Genomic DNA, 18,988 nt, shown 5'->3' with positions numbered 1-18,988 from the left:
ATCCTCAACGCCCACACAGAGTCTGGCACGTGACTAGTCATTTATTTTGATCAGTTTGAATGAACGACTACATAACCTTTCAAATTCCATCTTTATAGAGCAGTTCAGTTCGATGTTCACCCTCTTCTCAGCAGCCACATTAAAAAGAAAGTCCATAAAAACCAAGTAAGGATAGTAGGGGCATATTTGTACAGGAAAAAAACGATTTTATTTAGCTACCGCTTTGAGGATGGGAGGAAGGTGGAGCTGACTAGCAGGGAGGGTCATGAAGAGATGAAGCTGTTTAGTAGGAAGAGATGGTCTGCTGAATCCAGCTCACGTAGTTGCAGACCTTGGTGTAGACACCAGGCTTGCCTTTCACAGCGCAGCCGTAGCCCCAGGACACGACACCCTGGAGCTTTCCATTGCAGACCACAGGGCCGCCAGAGTCACCCTGAGCAAGAGGGAAGAGCCAGTTAGAGCTCTCAACTATGCCCAGACGGGACAAAGGCTCCAAGGTGTCCCTCCTCTATCCTGGGACCACCTTCCCGGGCTGCTGATCCTCCACGAAGCCCTTCCCCTTCCCTGGAAATCCAACCCTCAGCCTCTGTACTGTTTCCCTAGTCTTTCTCCTCCCTCCTTCTGGCTCCCCTCGGTCCTCACTCACAGGCCTGTAGGGCCAAGAAGAGGTGAGGACTGGGTAGGACAATGCTGCCCAGTTAGCCCTGCTCCTTCCAGAGTTTCCTTCTACCATATCCCTCTGCAGAAGGGCGTCCGGATGTACTGTTTGCACAGGATTGTCTGTGTATCTTTCTAGCCTGAACCCTAGGCGTGAATATGTCCAGAAGAAAATCGATCATTTCTGCCAGGTCGATCTCTCAGAGAGAGCTGTTGGATCTTCTGTTTTGCAAAAGGGAAAGATGGTGGAGATATTGTGAGGCTGAGCTGGAAGGAGAAGGCTTGCAAAGGAACGAACCTGGCAGGAGTCCTTCCCACCCTCCAGGAAGCCCACGCAGATCATGTTGCTGGTGATCTGGCCTGGGTAGGCACTGCTGCAAGCGCTGCTTGATAGGATGGGAGCGTCCAGACACTGCAGCAGGTCAGGGGTGCTGGCTGTTGGGTGCCGGAGTGAAAAGGGAAGAGGATTACTGCTAGGATCCTGGAAACTTCTTTCTCAGTATCGTTCCCCTCGCTTCCCAATACCGCCACTCCCTCTCTCAGATTGCCCGGAGCTTCCATTTTGGAAGAACAACTTTTATCTGGAGGTCCTTCCAAACGTGTTCATCAACAACCTGTTCTCTCTCTGACACTAGCATCAGTGACCACAGACCTCAGATCTGCAGACTTTATTTCTCAAGCAGGTCTATAGTTCGGCAAGTCCCAAATCCCTTAGCCTCTGTTCCTTTTACCTCCTCAGATTTTGTTCGGTTATCTGCAAATCATGAACCACACTTCAGCTGCATACCCGGCAGCTTTATCATGCTTGCTTTTTGCTGTGCTGGCAAGCAGAGGAATCTTATGCATCTCAGTTAGTATTCGCTAAGACTCCATAGGACCACACTATCCTCTGTGAACATGGCCTTGAGCGACCAATGGGATGAACTGACCCTAAACATGTTCTTCACCTCTAGGATTCTCAGACTTGGTGCTTCTGTTCCGGGGGAGACTTACAGCCACTGCTTTTGGTGTTGCCCCAGCCAGAGATGAGACACTTGGTGCCAGCAGATGCACAAGACGTTGGTAGAGAGACACTGGCTACTCGGGAGTTGAGAGTGGCAGCAGACTTCAGTTTAATCAGCATGATGTCGTTGTCCAGGGTATTTGAGTTGTAACTGGGGTGTCTGATGATCTTGGACGCGCTAATGAATTGCTCATTGCCCTCCACGACATTAATGTTGTATTCTCCCAGACGCACCTGTATGGAGCTGGACAAAGGATTAAAAGTTCTCTGGGTACCCAAGTTGAGCTCCTTCCCCTCCCAGTACACCCCGGTCATGGGCACAAGCACCGACACCTGCCCCTTCACGCACTCTCACACACAGGCCATCGTGCACTTAAGGGAGTCCTACCCGACACGGTGCAGGCTAGAGGAGTCCTTAGGAAGGTGTCGCTACAAGCATAGACTCACACCCAACATCTTGTGAGCGTGGTCAGGTATAGGAATAGGGACCAAACGATGCCAATAGAACAGCAGGGGACGAAATGGGAACCGGTAGTGGTGATCAAACAGCGCCTGCCATGTCTCCTCTGGTGGGGCTTACCAGTCATTGCAGGGAGATGTGGCAGGACTCAGAGATGCAACAGAATTACCAGGGAAGCAGAATGAGCTGTGCCTGTTTTAAGTTGTACCAGAAGTTGTCTGTGTTCTGTGACTTCCATAGGCCATTTTTCCTGCTTGATCTCCGGTTAGTGGTCTTGAGATAGTTCTAGGTATAATTCATCACTCACTATTTCCCCTGCCAGGATTATATTGCCGTGATTTGGAAGGACGTCAGGGCACTCCGAGGGTGTCTGAGGGGAAAGTCCCTCAGTGCTTAAAACGTCTCGGGGAATAATGCGGTTTTAGACTCTGAACACTCACCCCTCGAGCGTATCCTGTAAGTTAGCCTGATTGCACTTTGGCAGGACTTGGGGCTGGCTCGAGCCCAGAGGACGGGGCTTGAGAGCTGGTTACTTACGACTTGTAGCAGTGAGCAGCGGACACCACCCACTGGCTGTTGATGAGGGAGCCCCCGCAGAAGTGGTAGCCGGAGTTCAGGGACACCTGGTAGGGGACGGAATTCTTCGCACAGGTGTAGCCCCCGACGATCTTGTCATCGTCGTCAACGGGGGCAGCAACTGACAGAGAAAAGTTGGAAGCTATCTGTACAACAGCTCTGCTGTGGAATCCCTACCCACCACCAAGTTTTTGCAGATCAACCAGGAAAGCATAAGTGATGTTTGCATGTCACGCGTAATCTGTAACACATAGTCTACTTGCTATGCCTGTCTAATTTTTAGTTTTATGCTTTAAATTTGATGAATAGACTGATTTTCACATATGTTCCACAGACACACACACACACACACACACACACACATACACACATCAGAGACTCCTTACATGATAAATGCCTTAAAGCCCACCACCTGAGGATATGAAGAATACGTTTTACCCAAAACCCTGCTGAGCAGACATTTAAGTATGTGGTCAATGAAGCTCTGCATGAACCATCAGTATGTTTATTCGTAGATTTCAGTGTGGGACAAATACCACATGAGGTAACAGGAAGGGAGCTTTAGAAGCTACCTGAGAATGTTCTAGCCTGGGATAAAATGGAGAGTTTTGTACTTTTGTTCTCCTAATCTCTTCCTGGTTCTTGCCTAAAATGCTCACTAAATAATCGAATAGAACTTTGTAAGTTTTCCCTCTCCAATCTTTCCCCTTATCCCAATATCTCTCCAACATTTTAAATTTATTCAGCCCTGTGAAGTCTGGAGTATTGATTTATTGTAATTTCTATGAATGTAAAATGCCTAGGATTATATTATATGTTCCCTACTGTTCATGTATTTTTAAAGTAATTTAGGGAAAGTCATTTCCTGGTATATAAATAGGTGTATTGAATTTATAACTACTCAGTTTGGGAAGATTTGGTAGGAAGATTTAATAGTATACAATTGAGTAGCTTGAAAATAGAAATAGTCATTTCTCTATTTCTTTTCACCGTTACATGACATATCATCTCACATCAGAGAAATTTTATTAGCAAAGATTTTGTATAACCCAGCCCATGGCTTTTATTCACGAGAAGTAAAGTATCTTTGCTTGTCACAATCCCTGTGGTATAAAGGAGACTCAGGTTGTTATGCTCACAGCCTCCTCAAGGAACACAAGATTGGGTATTCGGCACAATTATCAACTTCAAATCCTTTAAAGGTCAAAACAACATTTTCTTAGTAGTGTCTATCCTTTTTTTTTTCTATCTTTCTTCATTGAAAGTACCTTGAAGTTTAAGCCCAATTCTGCCTCTTAATACTTCCTATACTGACCACCCCTGCTCACCAAAACCCTCTCCAACAAGTGAGATTTCGTTATCTACAGACGTGTCTGCTATACACTGTCGTTTCAACGTCTCAAGCTCCTGAGTGCAGAGATTATATTCAGCATTCATCGTTGTCTTCAGAGCAGAAAGTCCAACCTGAAATACATGACAGAGACCTATCGCCCTCTTCGAACAAGACTCACCAGCGGCTCCCAGGAAAGCAAGAACGATGAAGGTCTTCATGTTTGCTCGCTGGATCTGGGCTGGGGGTCAGGTTGAAGGGTTTCCCTCCGCCGCTATTTATACCTCCAGGTTTGTCACTGACACGCATGGCCGCAGGTGCCAGGAATGCGATTTCACCGGAAAGTCACAAATCCAAATTTAGAATTCAGTTCTGTGCCCAACTGGAGATAATTTAGCATCCAATTTAAACATCCACCTTTGTCCGTTTTTCCAGAAGGTTATGGGAATGGAAGAAATGAACCCACCTGGCAGGCCCTGTTCCCATAACAGCAAAGTAAGTTGGAGGAAGGTCACAAACAGAGCTACAGGTGTCTTGCTTCCCAGACCAAAGTTTTAGGTTCTTGGTTGTCTCAAGTGTGAATTTTATCCCGAAAACTATCTTGTAGCTACACCCAGATCTTTAAGTAACATTGGCTCTTTCACTATTGTAAATTTGTCTTCTTGTAGGTCTGGCCTTATATACCCACGTTAACCTTTCACTATTAATAGGAACACTTTTTCCTCTGAGAAAAAGAAAATCATTCTGATTTGAAACCACCATAGATCAAAGAAGGAAAGAGAAAGAATGAGGCTAACTTATGTTTGTTTGGAACTTACTGTTTCATAGGCATAGTCTCAATACTTTGCCTATGTTAATTTAGTAATCCTTATAACCACCCTGCAAGTTACCCATTATTCCTCCTACTTTACAGATGGGCAAACCGAGGCACACAAAGGTATAAGGGACTTTATCAAAATCACAGGTACACGTTAGGGTTAGGATTCCAACTGAGGAAGTCTGGCTTCAGTGTCTGTGTTCTTAACCACTAAATAACACTTCCTTTGTCAGTTCATCAAAATGCAGAGGACAAGGTAACAGAGAATTCTTGGCAATGAAAAGACAACTGAAATTTAAGCTGTAGATTCTACACCTACACACATCTGAATGGTCTACCAGGATGCCATTCCTGCTTTAGCAAATCGTCACTCTTCAAGTAGTTTCTGTTTCTTTTTCATTTGAAATTGTGCTGATTTGAAGATGATTTAGTAGAAAACTTTCTCAGCTCTGCCACTGTTGACAACATGGGCCAGATCGTTGTTGTGAGGCACTGGTCTGCACACTGTAGGGTATGGATCAGGATCCCTGGCCCCCAGTTACAAGTAGCTCTAGTCCTCCTCCCGGTTATGACAACCAAAGATGTCCAGACACTGCCAAATGTCCTCTTGGGGGCCCAAGTCATCCCCAGTGGAGAATGACTGAAATAAGGATAAAAGATGACCATGTAGCTTCTAAGGCTACAGCCACAGGAAAGCACCTTGAGCTTTAGGACAATGCTATATATACTGCCCCTAACTGAATTCAGTAACTGCTGAGTGAAGGATAAACAAAGCAGGAAGCTGCCATTCGTTGATCCCTAAAAATCAGGAAATACTAAAGAGTGAGAGGAGGACCAGGCGCAGAAGGAGGAAGGAGAAGACTTCCCGTCCTGTTTAATTATCTTCCATTGCTGATGCCTCCACAGTGGGGTTTCGGACATTGTATAATCCTACATCACCTGAAACTTCCCTCAAACCTGAGTTTCTGACCTACGTGGAAAACTACGTTTCCTTGCACATTTAATCTCCATCACTGTCTCTTACTTCAATATAGGGGAAAAAAAAAAACCACCAGCAGTTTTTTAGGAACATGAAAAAGAGAATGGTCTTCATGGTAGTTCTCCAAATGCGCTTGGAGTGATATAAATGAATGGGGAGCTAGTTCATCCATGCCCCACCCCCTCAATCAACCAATCTCTTCTCTTGTTCAAGGGTTCAGGGCAGCAGGTGGAGTGAGTATAAGAGGAGAGATCCAGATATTGATCTGGAGGAGCCTCCATTTCTCAGTCATGGCAAATATCATTGCTGGAGTGAATCATAAACATGAGTACAAAGGAGAGCTGGGACTGACAGAAGTAGACCCTATGTGGTGAAGAACTGCTCGTGGCCTTCTTGCTTTCATAAGATGTGACTGCAATAATGACACAAAGAGCATTGTTCAGCAGAACTCTGCATCAGCTGAGGAATGAAATACTTCCAGTGCAAGTGATGTACATGTTCCTCTCTCATTGTTTACATTTTATGTGAGTTTTCATAAACTATTTTTTTAATGATTCACAATCTATCTCCCTAATACCAACTTCTCTTCTGAGCTTCCCTTAGGTCCAAATTCTACCTGAACATATCTGCTCTAGTGTCCTACAGCATCTGAGGTCAACTTACCTAGAGCCGAAGTCATTGTTTCCTCTTTCTATACCTCCTTTGTCAGTGTAATTGACAAGGGTTAGTTACTTGTCAGTAACTTCATCCACATGGTTTGTCAGACTTGAAACATAGAAGTCACCCTTAACTTCTCCATCCTCCACCTTACTCCCTGCCTATATTCAAATGGCAAGTCTTGAAGATTTACCTATCTTGAAGATCTTTGATTTGTCTTTGAAGATCCTTGACTTGTCTTTGAAAATCATTGACTTATTTTTCAAGCCAACCACCTGTGCCTTAGTGTGGGACCACTGTCTCTCCCCTGAGTTACTGAAAAAGCACTATAAATACTTCATTTCTGGATCTGCTCTTCTTCAGTCCGTCTTCCACATTGCTCTACCAGAGTGATCTTGCTAAAAGGCATATGCATTGTGTCATTTTCCTGCTTAAACCCCTTCTATGGCTCCACTGTGAGGTCAGGATAAATTTAATTTCCTGGACGTGGCATTGAAGCCTGTGCACTTGGATACTCCATGCTGTTTTCCACCTCTGTGCCTCCCCGCCACACCTGCCTGGTTACCTCCCATTCATATTTTAAGCTGCTAACCAGGGAGAACTCTGAACTTCACCTGTGCATGCCATCTCAAATCAGGCCTTCCTGAGTTTTCTTGTCAGCCTTTACTTTTATTTTATTACATTTACTTCCAATTATATATTATTTGTATGAATATCTGCTTAATGTCTGTTGCCCCAGGTAGTTTAAAATTCCTGCGGGCAGAAGTAATGTCTGATTTGCTTACTATTCTGCCTCAAAGCCAGAATGTACCTGACACATAGTAATTGCTCAGTAAATAATTGATGAATGAATAAATGCGGTTACTTTCCTCACTTCTTTGCTGATAAACTCCTATTCGTCCATTAAAATTCATCCTAATTATCATCTCTTCTTAGAATTAATCTCTGACATGTAACTATGCCCAGCCCTAACTCCAGCCCCATGCTGCCCCTGATTTATTAGATAACTAAGCCCTCTCTCTTGCCTTACTTCACTCTTTTCAAGCCCTGTGTATATCACTATAATAACTTTTAAATTTTGTTGCAAGTTTTGATTTCCTTGTCTTGAAGATAACTAGATTCTGAGCTCCTGAAGCAAGCACTTTGTGTTTAAATCCCCAGTTTGCAACTCTGTCTCTGGCACAGGGTAGGTGCTTAAGCTCCTCTTTACCCCTCAAACACTTGAACCCCACCTACAACATCCCCACCAAAGGTCGTCCAGCCTCTACTGCAGAGAGGAAATCACACATCTTCTCAATCATCCAGTTTTCTAATAGTTAGAAAATTCTTCCTTGTGTTGAAACAGAAAACTGCCCAATTAAAGCTCTAACCATTTGTTCTTAGTCTTGTCCCTTGGGGAGATAGGATCAGGAGAGTCATAGTAAGAAAGTAAGAGGTCGCCGGAGGCCAAAGCCAGCAGAAGATTGTGGTTCTAGAAAAGGGCACGGGAGAGTCAAGGTGAGTCAAGGTTCCAGCCCACTAGAGGCTCTTACCTCTTAATGCAGCAAGAACACGTCTCAAAAGGCAACCTCAAATGTCGTTTCACGTTACTGGAGACTAGCGTGCCAGACAGTACTAGCTGAAGCTAGCTGCCAGCCTCCTTTAAGACAACCTAGCAGAGCTATTTCTTAGAAAAAGAGGAATTAGCACAGGATTAGTTAGAGAGCCTAAAGATCTGGTTAAACTTCTCTTCTCCAAAAATCCTTCTCCAACCATGGCAATCCCCAAATGATAACTGTTTTTGTCTATGTATCCTTTCAATGACAGTGAATACAGCTGATACCCCATTATTTTATTTATTCATGTATTTATGTACGTACGTATTTATTTTTATTGACATATAGTTGATTTACAGTGTTATATTAGTTTCAGGTCTGCAGCAGAATGATTCAGTATTTTTCTATATTATGCTCCATTTAAAGTTATTACAAAATAATGACTATATTTAGACAAGAACAAGTATATACTGTGTACCCCATTATTTTATGATTGGTGAAATGTCATATAGTTGTTGTTTTCAGTTGCTTCATCTTGATTTTGACTCTGTCTCACCATGTAGAATATTCGCACACACCAAAGACAAGGCTATATACCCTCTGTTTGTTTTTTGCTTTCTTTGCTATATTTATAAAACCCATTGCTATCAGGGCCCTTCCATAGATTCATAGTCCATGGATGTGTAGTGATCAGAACATCAAGTAAGGCCCATCTTGGAGGAAGTTGAGACTTCAGGCAGGCTCTCAAATGCTGGGAAGAAAGCATCCCATAGCGGTTCTAAAGCCTGGGATCCTTGCAAGATGACTGGGTGCTGATTAGACTGTTTGCTCACCTGGGGTGCTGGATGGCGCTCCCCAGTCCCCACTTTTAAGGGAGGAAATGATGAGAAACATGGGGTGGGCGATTGGGAATAGCTGTTGTTTCCAGCAAGAGGAGTGCACCTTTAAAGCGCTATGCCAGCCTGGCAGGTGAGGAGGGGGATTTTGTTAGGAAGGAGAAAAAGGAACTAATTAACATAAGTATGTTATCTTGATTGTGGGGCTGGCATCATGGGTAGCTTGCATATATCCACACTCATTGAATTGTACACCTTAAGTATGTACAGTTCTTGGCATATCAGTTGTACCTCAATAAAGCTGTTAAAGATAAACAAAATAAAATTATGGCAAACAATACGCAGAAAAACTTAGGAATTGGAAAAAAAAAAGGTACAGCCTGTGACTTCAAAAAGAATGCATTCATTAGGGAAGACAAGTACCTACAATAATGTGTTATTATAGGAGAGGGTAAAAGGGAAAATCTAGGACTTTGGAACCAAGAAACTAGCATTGCTTCCTGGAGAACAGGGTGAAAAAAAATGAGAAATGCAAATTGTTCAGAGAAGCCCAGGTAAGTTGTGTACATGTTCATTTTCTGCAACCATCACGTTGTCTACATCTGTCCAGGGTGTGGAGGAGAGGTTCTGAGGACTCCCTTGCTCACCACCAATCTGAGGTGTCTCAAGTTTTTCAATATGCACCCTGCGAAGGGAAATATCTTTGTTGTCAGAGGACTAAACTGATGGACTTCTTTGTGTCCATGCAGGAAGGAGGCCCAATGCAAGACAACAGAGGCCATGCCAGGTGAGGAGGGTATCCTGAGTGAGTGCAGTATTGGAGCCCAAGTGAGGTGCAGACAGCAGCCTGGTGCAGCCTGGGGAAGGCCCAGCAGACTGAGAAGGGCACCCACGTTGGGTAGAAACTGGACTGAGGTAAGGCGGGTTCCAACATGTGCAGACTCCCTGACTCAGGGTGTCAGGTCCCAAGCAGGGTGAGACGGGCGCTTGCAAAGGAGAGAAAGTGACCATTGCAATTGGGTACCTGCAAGGATCAAATATGTAAATCTGAAAAGGATAACAGGAGCCAGGTTTCTCAGTGCTGGAAAAGGGAATTGCTATATGAAAAGGCAGAATACTAGAATGAATCTTACAGTATTGGAATCGAAACTGGAAATTTTGCTGTAAACTCATGGCTTTTCAATATGTGCCGATAGATATAGAATTAAAGATACATGTAGGTGTGTGGACATACATATATGTATCCATACGTAGGTCCCCTAGATCTGTCCACTGTGATGACCCGAGAGTAGTGTCACCCCAAAAGCCTAGATCTCGTGCCTGTATCTGATTTCCTAAATATCATTATTCAATGTAATCTCTTTGTATGGTGGCAGACGGTAACTAGACTTCTTCTGGTCATAACTTTCTAATGTAGAGAAATAACAAATTCTTGTGTTATGCACCAGGAAATAACATAGTATTGTAGGTCAATTATACTTGAAAACCAAACAAGCAGACAAACAGAAAAAGAGATCAGAAGCAGGGATTTGGGGAAGGAGGAATTGGATGCAGGTGGTCAAAAGGTATAAACTTCCAATTATAACATAAGTAAGTACTAGGGATGTAAAGTACAGCATGATTAATATAATTAACACTGCTCTGTGTTATAAAGGAAAGTTACTAACAGAGTAAATCCTTAAAGTGCTCATCACAAGGATGAACATATTTTCCCTTTATTTTGCATCTGTATGAGATGATGGGTGTTCACTAAACTTATTGTGGTAACCATTTCCTGCTGTATGTAAGTAAATCATGATGCTGTACACCTTACACAGGGCTGTATGTCATTTATAGCTCAGTAAAACTGGAAGGAAAGAAAACACACACACAAAATACACAAACACCGTTATCTACTCAAAGGAACCAGACTTTTTTGCAGAAAGAGCTGATACCAAAATGGAGACAGGGAAAGTACAAGATGAGCCTAGCATATCTTCTTGTGCCATAAAGGAAATACTCAAAGAATGATGGAGAACTTGACAAGAAGGAAAGTGTAAGAAGGGAAACAATTTCCCTATTTCTGTATTTCCTTTGGATAATGCTTGATACACATGAAAAATTACTATTCTATACCCATCCAGATTTTTAAAAAATGTACCAAAAGCTCACCTCATGCCCGGCAAATTTATTTTTATCTTTTACACTTCAGCCTTGTATCCTAATTTCTGAAAAGCCGCCTATACAAATACCAGTACCAACCATACCACATTTGGAACACATTTTTTTAATGGTTAGATTGACCTATTAGATGTGGTCTTTTACTGTTTTCCATTGTATCCATTTATACATTCGTTCATTAAACCAGCGGGTATTAAATACTTGCTGGGGACACCGGAAGGTCCTGGCACGTGAGTCTAGGAAACGTCTGGGTGGAAGTCTATCCTGATCGGCTCGTACTGTTTCAGAGCTGGACGGAGGGTTGGAGACAATTATTTCAGACTCTCCGCTCATCCAGGAAATGAGGAAATGAGAAGGTGAGTCAACGAAATGACTGAGGCATCTGAAAACCATCCTAAGACACACACTTTAAAATTCTCCAATTAGACACTATCTGAAAACCTGGCTTATTGCTCTTACACACCTAGAAGCATTTTCAGGATGTCCACTGAAATAAATGCACAGTCTAGAAGTTGACAGTTATGTTTTATTCAGCGAACATTTCTGAGGACGTGAACCCCTTAGGGCCCGGAATGATGGCCTCTCAGATGGCTCTGAGGGACTGCTCTTAAGAGGTAGGGGAGGAGCTAGGATATACAGGAGTTTTACAACAAAGACCAGTTAATTGGAACATTAAAAGATTATTTGTTAGCTAAAGAAAACCAAGAATCTCAAATTAAAGAATTTAGTGCTTTTCTATGTACGGGAGGGAGCAAACATTTGGCTCATTGAATCCATTCCTTTGACAAGCACCTAGCTATCCAGGGCCAGTCTCCTGTCCTTTCTTATTCTGAGTCCCCTCAGGGTGCACATTGTGAGTGACTGCAGGGGCTGGGCTGCAGGCTTGTCTTCAGTGGGGGGTGGCGGCAGCCGCTGATGACTTGATGGTTTCAGCATTCTTTGTTTACTGATATGGTTTGCAGAATTTTTCATTCACAAGGATGAGAATGTTGCTTTTTTTCATGAATGCTTGTTGGACAAGGGTCTGTTTTACTCACTTCTCTAATTCCTAGTCCTTGAACAGCACCTGGCATTTACAGTATGTGTTCAACAAACACTTATTGAAGACTGGGGGAAAAAAAGAAATATGCTAAGCGAGTGTGTATATGGTGGTGGCAGCTGGCGATGTTTCACCAGCAGGGGATGGTCATAGTCACTGAAGCCTTTTCTCTGGTGCTTCAAATGCCTCCTTGCCTTTATATTTCCCTGCTTTTAAAGTCCCAGCCTTATCCCTGTACATTATCCCTGCTCCCAGTGCTCTATCAGGAGGACTGGGGTCCGGTGACTGAGATGAGGTGTATGTGCCTCTTTGACCCCAAAGAGACGCTGTGGCTTTACCGAAACTCCTGAGGCTGGAGAAGAGAGGGGAGAGGGAGGGAGGGGCTGCAGAAGGAAGAAAATGCTCTGGCATCGGGGTCTGCTCCTGGTTCTAGTTGGGAAACGGTGTGGGGACCGTTGAGAGCACTAAGGTCTGGTCCAGGCAGAACCTCTGACCTCAGCAGCACCGTGTCTACGGTCCCTTCGGCTCTCAGCCCTGTGGTCCCTCTTGTGATGCTACTTCCGCATCTGCTCCATGTTCAGGCTCCACACCCCAAGGAGGTGAGATGCTCCCTGGGGTACAGGTGGCAGCGTATTTCCCTCCTATCTCCCTCAGCACTCAGCACCCACTGAAGGGTGCTTCCTTCCTACTGAGCCTTAAATTCCTGGGTCTTAAGATGACGTAGAGCTGGGAAGGGCTCTGCTGACCCTGCAAGGCAGCTTCTCTGAGTTAAATCAGGATGCGGCTTGAGGGAGATTGTCCTGCATCCATGAGAGTCAGCAGGGGAGGATGCCTGCCCAGAGGGAAGGAACGTGCCTATGAGGGGAGGAGGAGGAGCTTTAGAGTAGAAAGAAGGAAAGACCCAGTTCCTTGCTGGGGTGGGGGTAGGGTGCTACTAGGAAAAAACAGCAGCTGAGGAAACCCCCTTGAGCAGCTGGGGGGCTGGGGGTGGGTCTGTTCTTCTGACGCTTCCTCTGTACACCCAGTGCTGCCAAACCAGCCCCATCCTACCCGCCGAGGTCCTGGTGCAGGACATGAAAGGGGAAGTGGGAACGAGAGCTGAAGAAATTAACAGGGGCAGTCACTTCCCAAGCAAACCCCCTCCCAGGACCAGGGAAACGCACTCCGAGGACAGGAACATGGGCAGGGAGACACCCAGGCCCATCCTGTCCAACGCTGACAGGAGCTCCAGCCTCCTCCGCTGTGTGGTTCTTTGTCTCTTCCTGGAAGCAGCTGAGTCCTGGGAACAGATGGACAGCTCTGTCCTTGGACTTCTAGCTTTTTTCATAGAATGGCCTCATGAAACTCTCTAAATGTGGTTTCTGGCTTCCACAGGCCCTATGGACACTGGAATTACCTGGTGACAGTGATGTGGGGAGTAAAGGAACCTTAAAGTATGAACAATACCTGGGATGTAATTCTGTGTATTGGTATAAGCAGAATGCTAAGAAATCACTGGAGCTCCAATTTTTCTAACAGCCTCCTCTAGATTGAGAAGTCAGTCTGAGATGGGAGGGTCAGGGGCTCAACCCAACCCTCTGACTGTACCCCACCACCCCCATCTCTAAGACCTCTTACTGCCTTCTTGTCTTGGTCCAAGACAGGAGAACTGAGTTTTCCCCTTGCCCACAGGGAGGAACTGTGACTCTCCTGAGATTTAGGGAGAAGAGGGAAGGTTGAGAGAATTCCCTAGATGGGAGAGTTTGGGTTTATTCACAACACAGGGGAATGCGGTTTGCAGAGGCTGTGGGTTAGTGCTGAAAGGTGAGGAGTTAAACACAGACTGTTCAGTTTGTGTTGATCGGTAGGTGTTTCTGTCCCAGCAGGTTTGTTGCCATGAGCCTTCGTGGAGAAGGAAGGACAGGGGGTTGAGGTGGGGAGGGCGGGAGCCCTCAGGCAGGTGCAGGCGCAGGTCCCACTGGGAGAGGAACAGGACTGTGGCTCTGGGGCTGGGCTCCTGCCTCAGGTCAGCCCAGCCCAGCTGAGTCCTGCTGTGATGTGAGCTCCTGGGACTCAGGCAGAGAGCCTGACAGGCCAGAGGTTTCCTGGGGATCTTGCAGAGACAATAACGACCTAGGGACTTACTTACCAGGCCACGGGAGACCTGCAGCCCCATCCCCTCACTCCAGGGCATCACAGAGTTCAAGTAGAAACTCTGCTGTGTGGTCCTGGAGCAGAAGAGTTTGGAGTAACGATAGGAAACCTCTCTTCTGGGTTTGATAAAACGGTTCTACAAAAGTACCAGCAACATACTTCCTTCTGGACTCCGTCCCAAACTTCCACATCTGTCGAAAATGACACGTGGAACCTGGAAAAGTCCAGACATGAAAACATTTGATACCAAAACATCTAAAAATAGAAAAGCCATCCAGAATAGAGATCTGAAACATGACCTTTCACTTTGTTTTCACTCAAGGTGCCTGTTTCTTTTTTTTTTTTTTTTAACATTCGGAATTCCCCTTTCTTCTTGGAAATCCAAGAATGCCATAAAATTACATTTTATATAAACTCTAGTTATAGGCAGCAGAAGGGAAGCTTCAGAATATCTATCTATTCTTCTGTATATATTCTCCCATACCACCTAAAGTGAAGGTCTGGTTGGCCAAACAGTAACAGAAAACCTGTTAGCCCTTCTGTGAAGGTTAATTCTGCAGTGCATCTCGGGAAAGAACAGAGGAAGCTACTGAAAAAAAAACCCAACTCATTTGTCCACGCTTAGATCTAAATTTAACTTTCTGTATTAGGAGCCACTTTAAAAATCTGTTGAAAGTTAAAACCATTAGCAAATGCTGGAACACACACTTCTAAGCTCAATGCTAAATATGCTGAATGACCAACTTTAAGGCTTGAGAATTCAGGGTCCCCTGGGTCTTTCCCACCCTCACCCCCACAGAACATCTACAGCTTCTTTCTAAAAACAAAAATGAGGCGACATATAATCATTGCTGGCAGTTCATAAGGAATGCATGCACATCACAGTGCTGCATTTCATTCCTGCCACTGACTTAAAATGACTTAAAGATTAAACATTTATGATCCATATAATAATAGAAATCGTAAATGTAAATATTTTAAGTTAGGTGAGATTTCAAAGGTTAAACAGGCAAACAGCACAAACTGATGATTTATAAGGGGAGGGGCAAATGACCTACACAGGCTGTTGCATCTGGTCTCGATCTGGATTTTCATTTGGAAAACCAACAGCCATTGGTCCACCTGCAGACGTATGATTGCAAGAGTCGATGTGTATGCTGACTTTCGTATTTTTGTCAATAAGAAAGGAGATTTCTTTTCAAGGTCAGAGCCACCAGCAGCCAGCTGAGCAGAATGGAAGGGAGACCATGACCCTGTTCCCCATCGCAGAAACGAGAAACCAATTTTGAGCACCAACAAAGAAAGAGAGAATCTGATGACACTGAAATCTTCATAGGACACTGTGCCCGGGGAACTAAATTTGACAGAACGGTGATCAAGAGAATTTCTTTCCATCCCATTCTGCCAAAGCTCACAGCCCAGTTTCCCGCCCCCCAAGTTCTTAGGGAGCTGGTGGGAAGAGGCAGCTCTGTCAGGAAGAGTTCTGTTCTTACAAAAGTCACAAAAAGCAGAGGCAGTGGTGGAGGTTTTGTTTCCAGAATGGGAGGAAGATTTTACTTTTAAAACATGCCAATACATGCCTCTTCCCACTAACATCCAATCTCTGGGGAATGGTCCAAACATAAGAGGAATTTAAACATTAGATAGCCAAAAATACAACCAGTGTCCAAAATACACATCCTGATATCATTCAGCCTGTTTCTTTCTTGCTCTAGTTTTCTCTAGCCTTCTGCCTCATCCCCACTGGCCCTATGATGCTTCACCTTTTTGTGGACAGGGTTATCTTCATGCTATTATTGCATTTTTCTTCCCTCATTTACCTTCCCATTGTAATTAAACCCTGATGCTACTCAGGCCACCCAGCCTCAGCCCTCTGTTCTTTCTGCAGAGGCGTCCCCTTCTCTGATTCAGCTGGACCCGTCAGAAAAGAAAAGCAAACAATACATTTCTTTGTTCTTCTCTTTTCTGTGGGCAACTCTTGGTAGACAATGAAAAAATAATGCTTTCAAACTCCTGTGAGAAACAAGACAATAAGCAGAACTGCCATACCTCGTGTGATGCAAGTGTCTGAGTTTCATTCTGGGTTCTCTGCGGATGGTGTGCAGCTGATTTTTCAAGAGTATTTGCATAAAGCACTGATATAGATAGTTCATTTGAAATCCAGTCTTTAACGATGGTTACTTCTTTATATGGTCAGAATCACTAATATATGTAGTCTCTTGTCAGTTCCATGTTTATTCCCTTCTTCTGTTCTTCCTCCCTTTCTCCTTCCCTCCCCTCTTTTCTCTGATAAGCCTCACAAGCAAGCTGTGTGGTACAGTGAGGTGGGTACTTGAGACGCTGGCTGCGTAAGACCTGCTAGCCAATAAATATCGAGGGGTGCCCTGGTTAGAATCATACAACTTAAAAACTGGACAGAGACTTAGATATCATTTATTTCAGCCCACTGTGTTATAGATGAGAAATCGGGAAGTCATGTGAAGGACGGTATTTAACTGTATCAATACTGATTCTATTCTCAACCTCCATATAACATAAATTTTGTATTTCTGGTCTAGGGTAATCTGTAAATTTCTTGTTGCTCCTATCAGAATATAAGCATCATGAGAATGAGAATATTGTCTTACTCGTGCTTTGCACTAAGCAGCCGTTCAATGACTGCCGACACATAAATCATGCTGAAAGTGCCCAGACCGTGGTCCTTTCTGTTTTATCTCCCTAGTGCTTGTTCTGTGTTTAACGAAAAACAAATAAACCACTGGATGTGTCTCTGAAGGGGTGTCGCCAGCAGTTGATAGTGTTAGTCTTGCCATACATTGTGCACGTGTGTGTGGTGTGTGTGTGTGTGACAGATGCCTCCGCGGCACTTGGCGCCCTGCCCTCTCCCGGGTTTACCAGGGGCTGGGCGGGGCGCAGGAGGGCCCTGAGATCCGAGAACTGCACCGTGCTGACCACTAGGAGGAGCTGCAGCCCTGCGGAACCCCGGAGGCTGGTAGAGGCGCGGAAGGACTGTGGGAAAGAATGAAGGGGACAGCGGTTCTTAACCCGCGTGACTGGACAGTCTGCAGCCATTTCTGGTTGTCACAGCGGGGTGGGGAGTCCTGCTGGCAGGTCGTGGATGAGACCAGGGATGCTGATAAACATCCTACAGCCGCACAACCAAGACTTGTCTGAGCTGTATGTCAATAGCGCCGAGGGTGAGAAAGGCTAGGCTGGGCATACCCAGCGGTGAACTTTGTACCGCGAGGAAGGGTGACCTGCAGACAGTGCAAGGGCAATAAAATCACTCCCCGTAGATTTCCCTAACCTCGTGCTGTTGCTCTCCTCTGTAACCTCATTGCTCCTGTCACATAGTGACTCCTTACTCGGTTCTGTCCCTGCATGGCTCTGCCTTTGGGACAGAGAACACCACGGAGAGCCGGGCTGCAGTTTATTCCCCGTCCAGGACCCATCAACAGAGTTTGCTCCTGACTGACAGCAGTGCCTGCAGTTTACATGGTCCACGGCTGGTTCTCAGGGAGACCTCGGAGTCAGTCTCTTACCGCACCTGCAATAACCAGGGGGCGCTGAGTGTAATCAGACACTTAAGGGAGCCAGGATTTGAGTGGGATCTTCTCATATTCTTGTGAAGGAGAAGCAGTAGAAGGTCCAGAGAAGGGAAACCAGCCGGACTCTGAGAGGGGGACCTCGTATGGGGAGGATGAGGGAGGCGGCCAGATCCTGGGGCAGCTGCTGGAACAGAATGGCAATCAGAGAAACATCCTTGAGGCAACATGCCAACTACCCTCAAACTGTGCCTAGAAAACCCAAACTCCTTTGAAAGGGGTAGGAATTAAACTTTCTTTGAAAGGAGCAAGTACAGGACATGAAGGAGGAGGAGACTGGGTCACAGGAGACCTGAGGATGAGGCAATCGTGCTGGGCTGTGACATCACAGGCAGCACCTGTCACGGGCGTGAGCACTGCAGCCTGGTCTTCTCACCACTGAGGACCAGAATCCCGGTTGGTCGACCCTGACTCCACCATGGGCTCCAGGCTCCTCTGCTGCGTGGTCCTCTACTTCCTGGGAGCAGGTGAGTCCGGAGTCCAGGTGGCTGGATCCCTCTTTCAGTCCCTGAGTCTGTTCATCACAACTCCAGCAATAGGCTGCCTCCTGGCACTTGTCTGAATTCTGCTTCCTTCCTTCTCAGGCACCTTGGATACCGGAGTTTTCCAGATGCCCAAATATCTCATCTCACAGATGGGAAATAAAATGTCCCTAAAATGTGAACAGAAGCTGGGCTATGACAGTATGTACTGGTATAAGCAGGGCTCCGAGCAAGTGCTGAAGATTATGTTTATCTACAATAATAAGGAACTCATTCTCAATGAAACAGTTCCAAGACGTTTCTCACCAGAATCTACTGACAAAGCTCATTTAAACCTTCACGTCGACTCCCTGGAGCCAGATGACTCTGCCATGTATTTCTGTGCCAGCAGCTAGGACACAGCCCTGCAGAGTCACTGCCTCCCTGTGCACAAACCCCCTGACCTAGTCAGGAAGCGGTGGGACAACGTGTTCACCCAACCCGAGGCTCCGTTCACCCTGTGAGTTTCAGCCTGCAGTACAGCCTGCCAGCACACCCGTTTATACATGCAGAAGTCTTACCAAATTCTCCTTGTCAGCTAGAGCAAGGGGTGCCATTAAATTCACCAAAATATTCAGGACTCCGCAGACAAGAAAGGACCCTGTCCCATGCCCTGAAGATCTTAACTGAGGGAAGAAGCCATTCCCTGCCTTTCCCTGTTGTGCATATGGGTACATATT

The 18,988-nt window shown here is 45.3% G+C and overlaps 1 protein-coding gene and 1 gene segment (V, D, J or C); one reads left to right on the top strand and one right to left on the bottom strand.

Moving 5' to 3' along the window:
• Positions 1–199: 199 nt before the first annotated feature.
• LOC102530360 (serine protease 1) lies at positions 200–4,261 on the bottom strand. The gene is made up of 5 exons (XM_031673690.2): positions 4,208–4,261; positions 2,658–2,817; positions 1,651–1,904; positions 956–1,092; positions 200–433 (listed from the first exon to the last, which is right to left on the bottom strand). Exons 1-5 carry the CDS (start codon positions 4,245–4,247, stop codon positions 284–286), a joined length of 741 nt encoding a protein of 246 aa, XP_031529550.1. The 5' UTR covers positions 4,248–4,261; the 3' UTR covers positions 200–283.
• Positions 4,262–18,158: 13,897 nt separating this feature from the next.
• LOC102531799 (T cell receptor beta variable 3-1-like) lies at positions 18,159–18,778 on the top strand. The segment is given in 2 exon segments: positions 18,159–18,254; positions 18,372–18,778. Coding segments are annotated over 2 exon segments (342 nt in total).
• Positions 18,779–18,988: the final 210 nt, after the last annotated feature.

The sequence above is a fragment of the Vicugna pacos genome, chromosome 7, assembly GCF_048564905.1.
Source record: "Vicugna pacos chromosome 7, VicPac4, whole genome shotgun sequence".
Taxonomy (NCBI): domain Eukaryota; kingdom Metazoa; phylum Chordata; class Mammalia; order Artiodactyla; family Camelidae; genus Vicugna; species Vicugna pacos.
Note: the sequence above shows the minus strand (reverse complement) of the source record. Positions and strands in the feature narration are given on the sequence as shown.

What these genes read in the sequence shown, in the direction of transcription:
- LOC102530360 (XM_031673690.2), bottom strand. Translation starts at nt 4,247, where the DNA reads ATGAAGACCTTCATCGTTCTTGCTTTCCTGGGAGCCGCTG. An exon ending in CAACACCAAAAGCAGTGGCT is followed by an intron (nt 1,093 to 1,650) that starts GTAAGTCTCCCC and finishes GGCACCCAACAG; the next exon opens with CCAGCACCCCTGACCTGCTG. An exon ending in GTGGGAAGGACTCCTGCCAG is followed by an intron (nt 434 to 955) that starts GTTCGTTCCTTT and finishes CCTCTTGCTCAG; the next exon opens with GGTGACTCTGGCGGCCCTGT.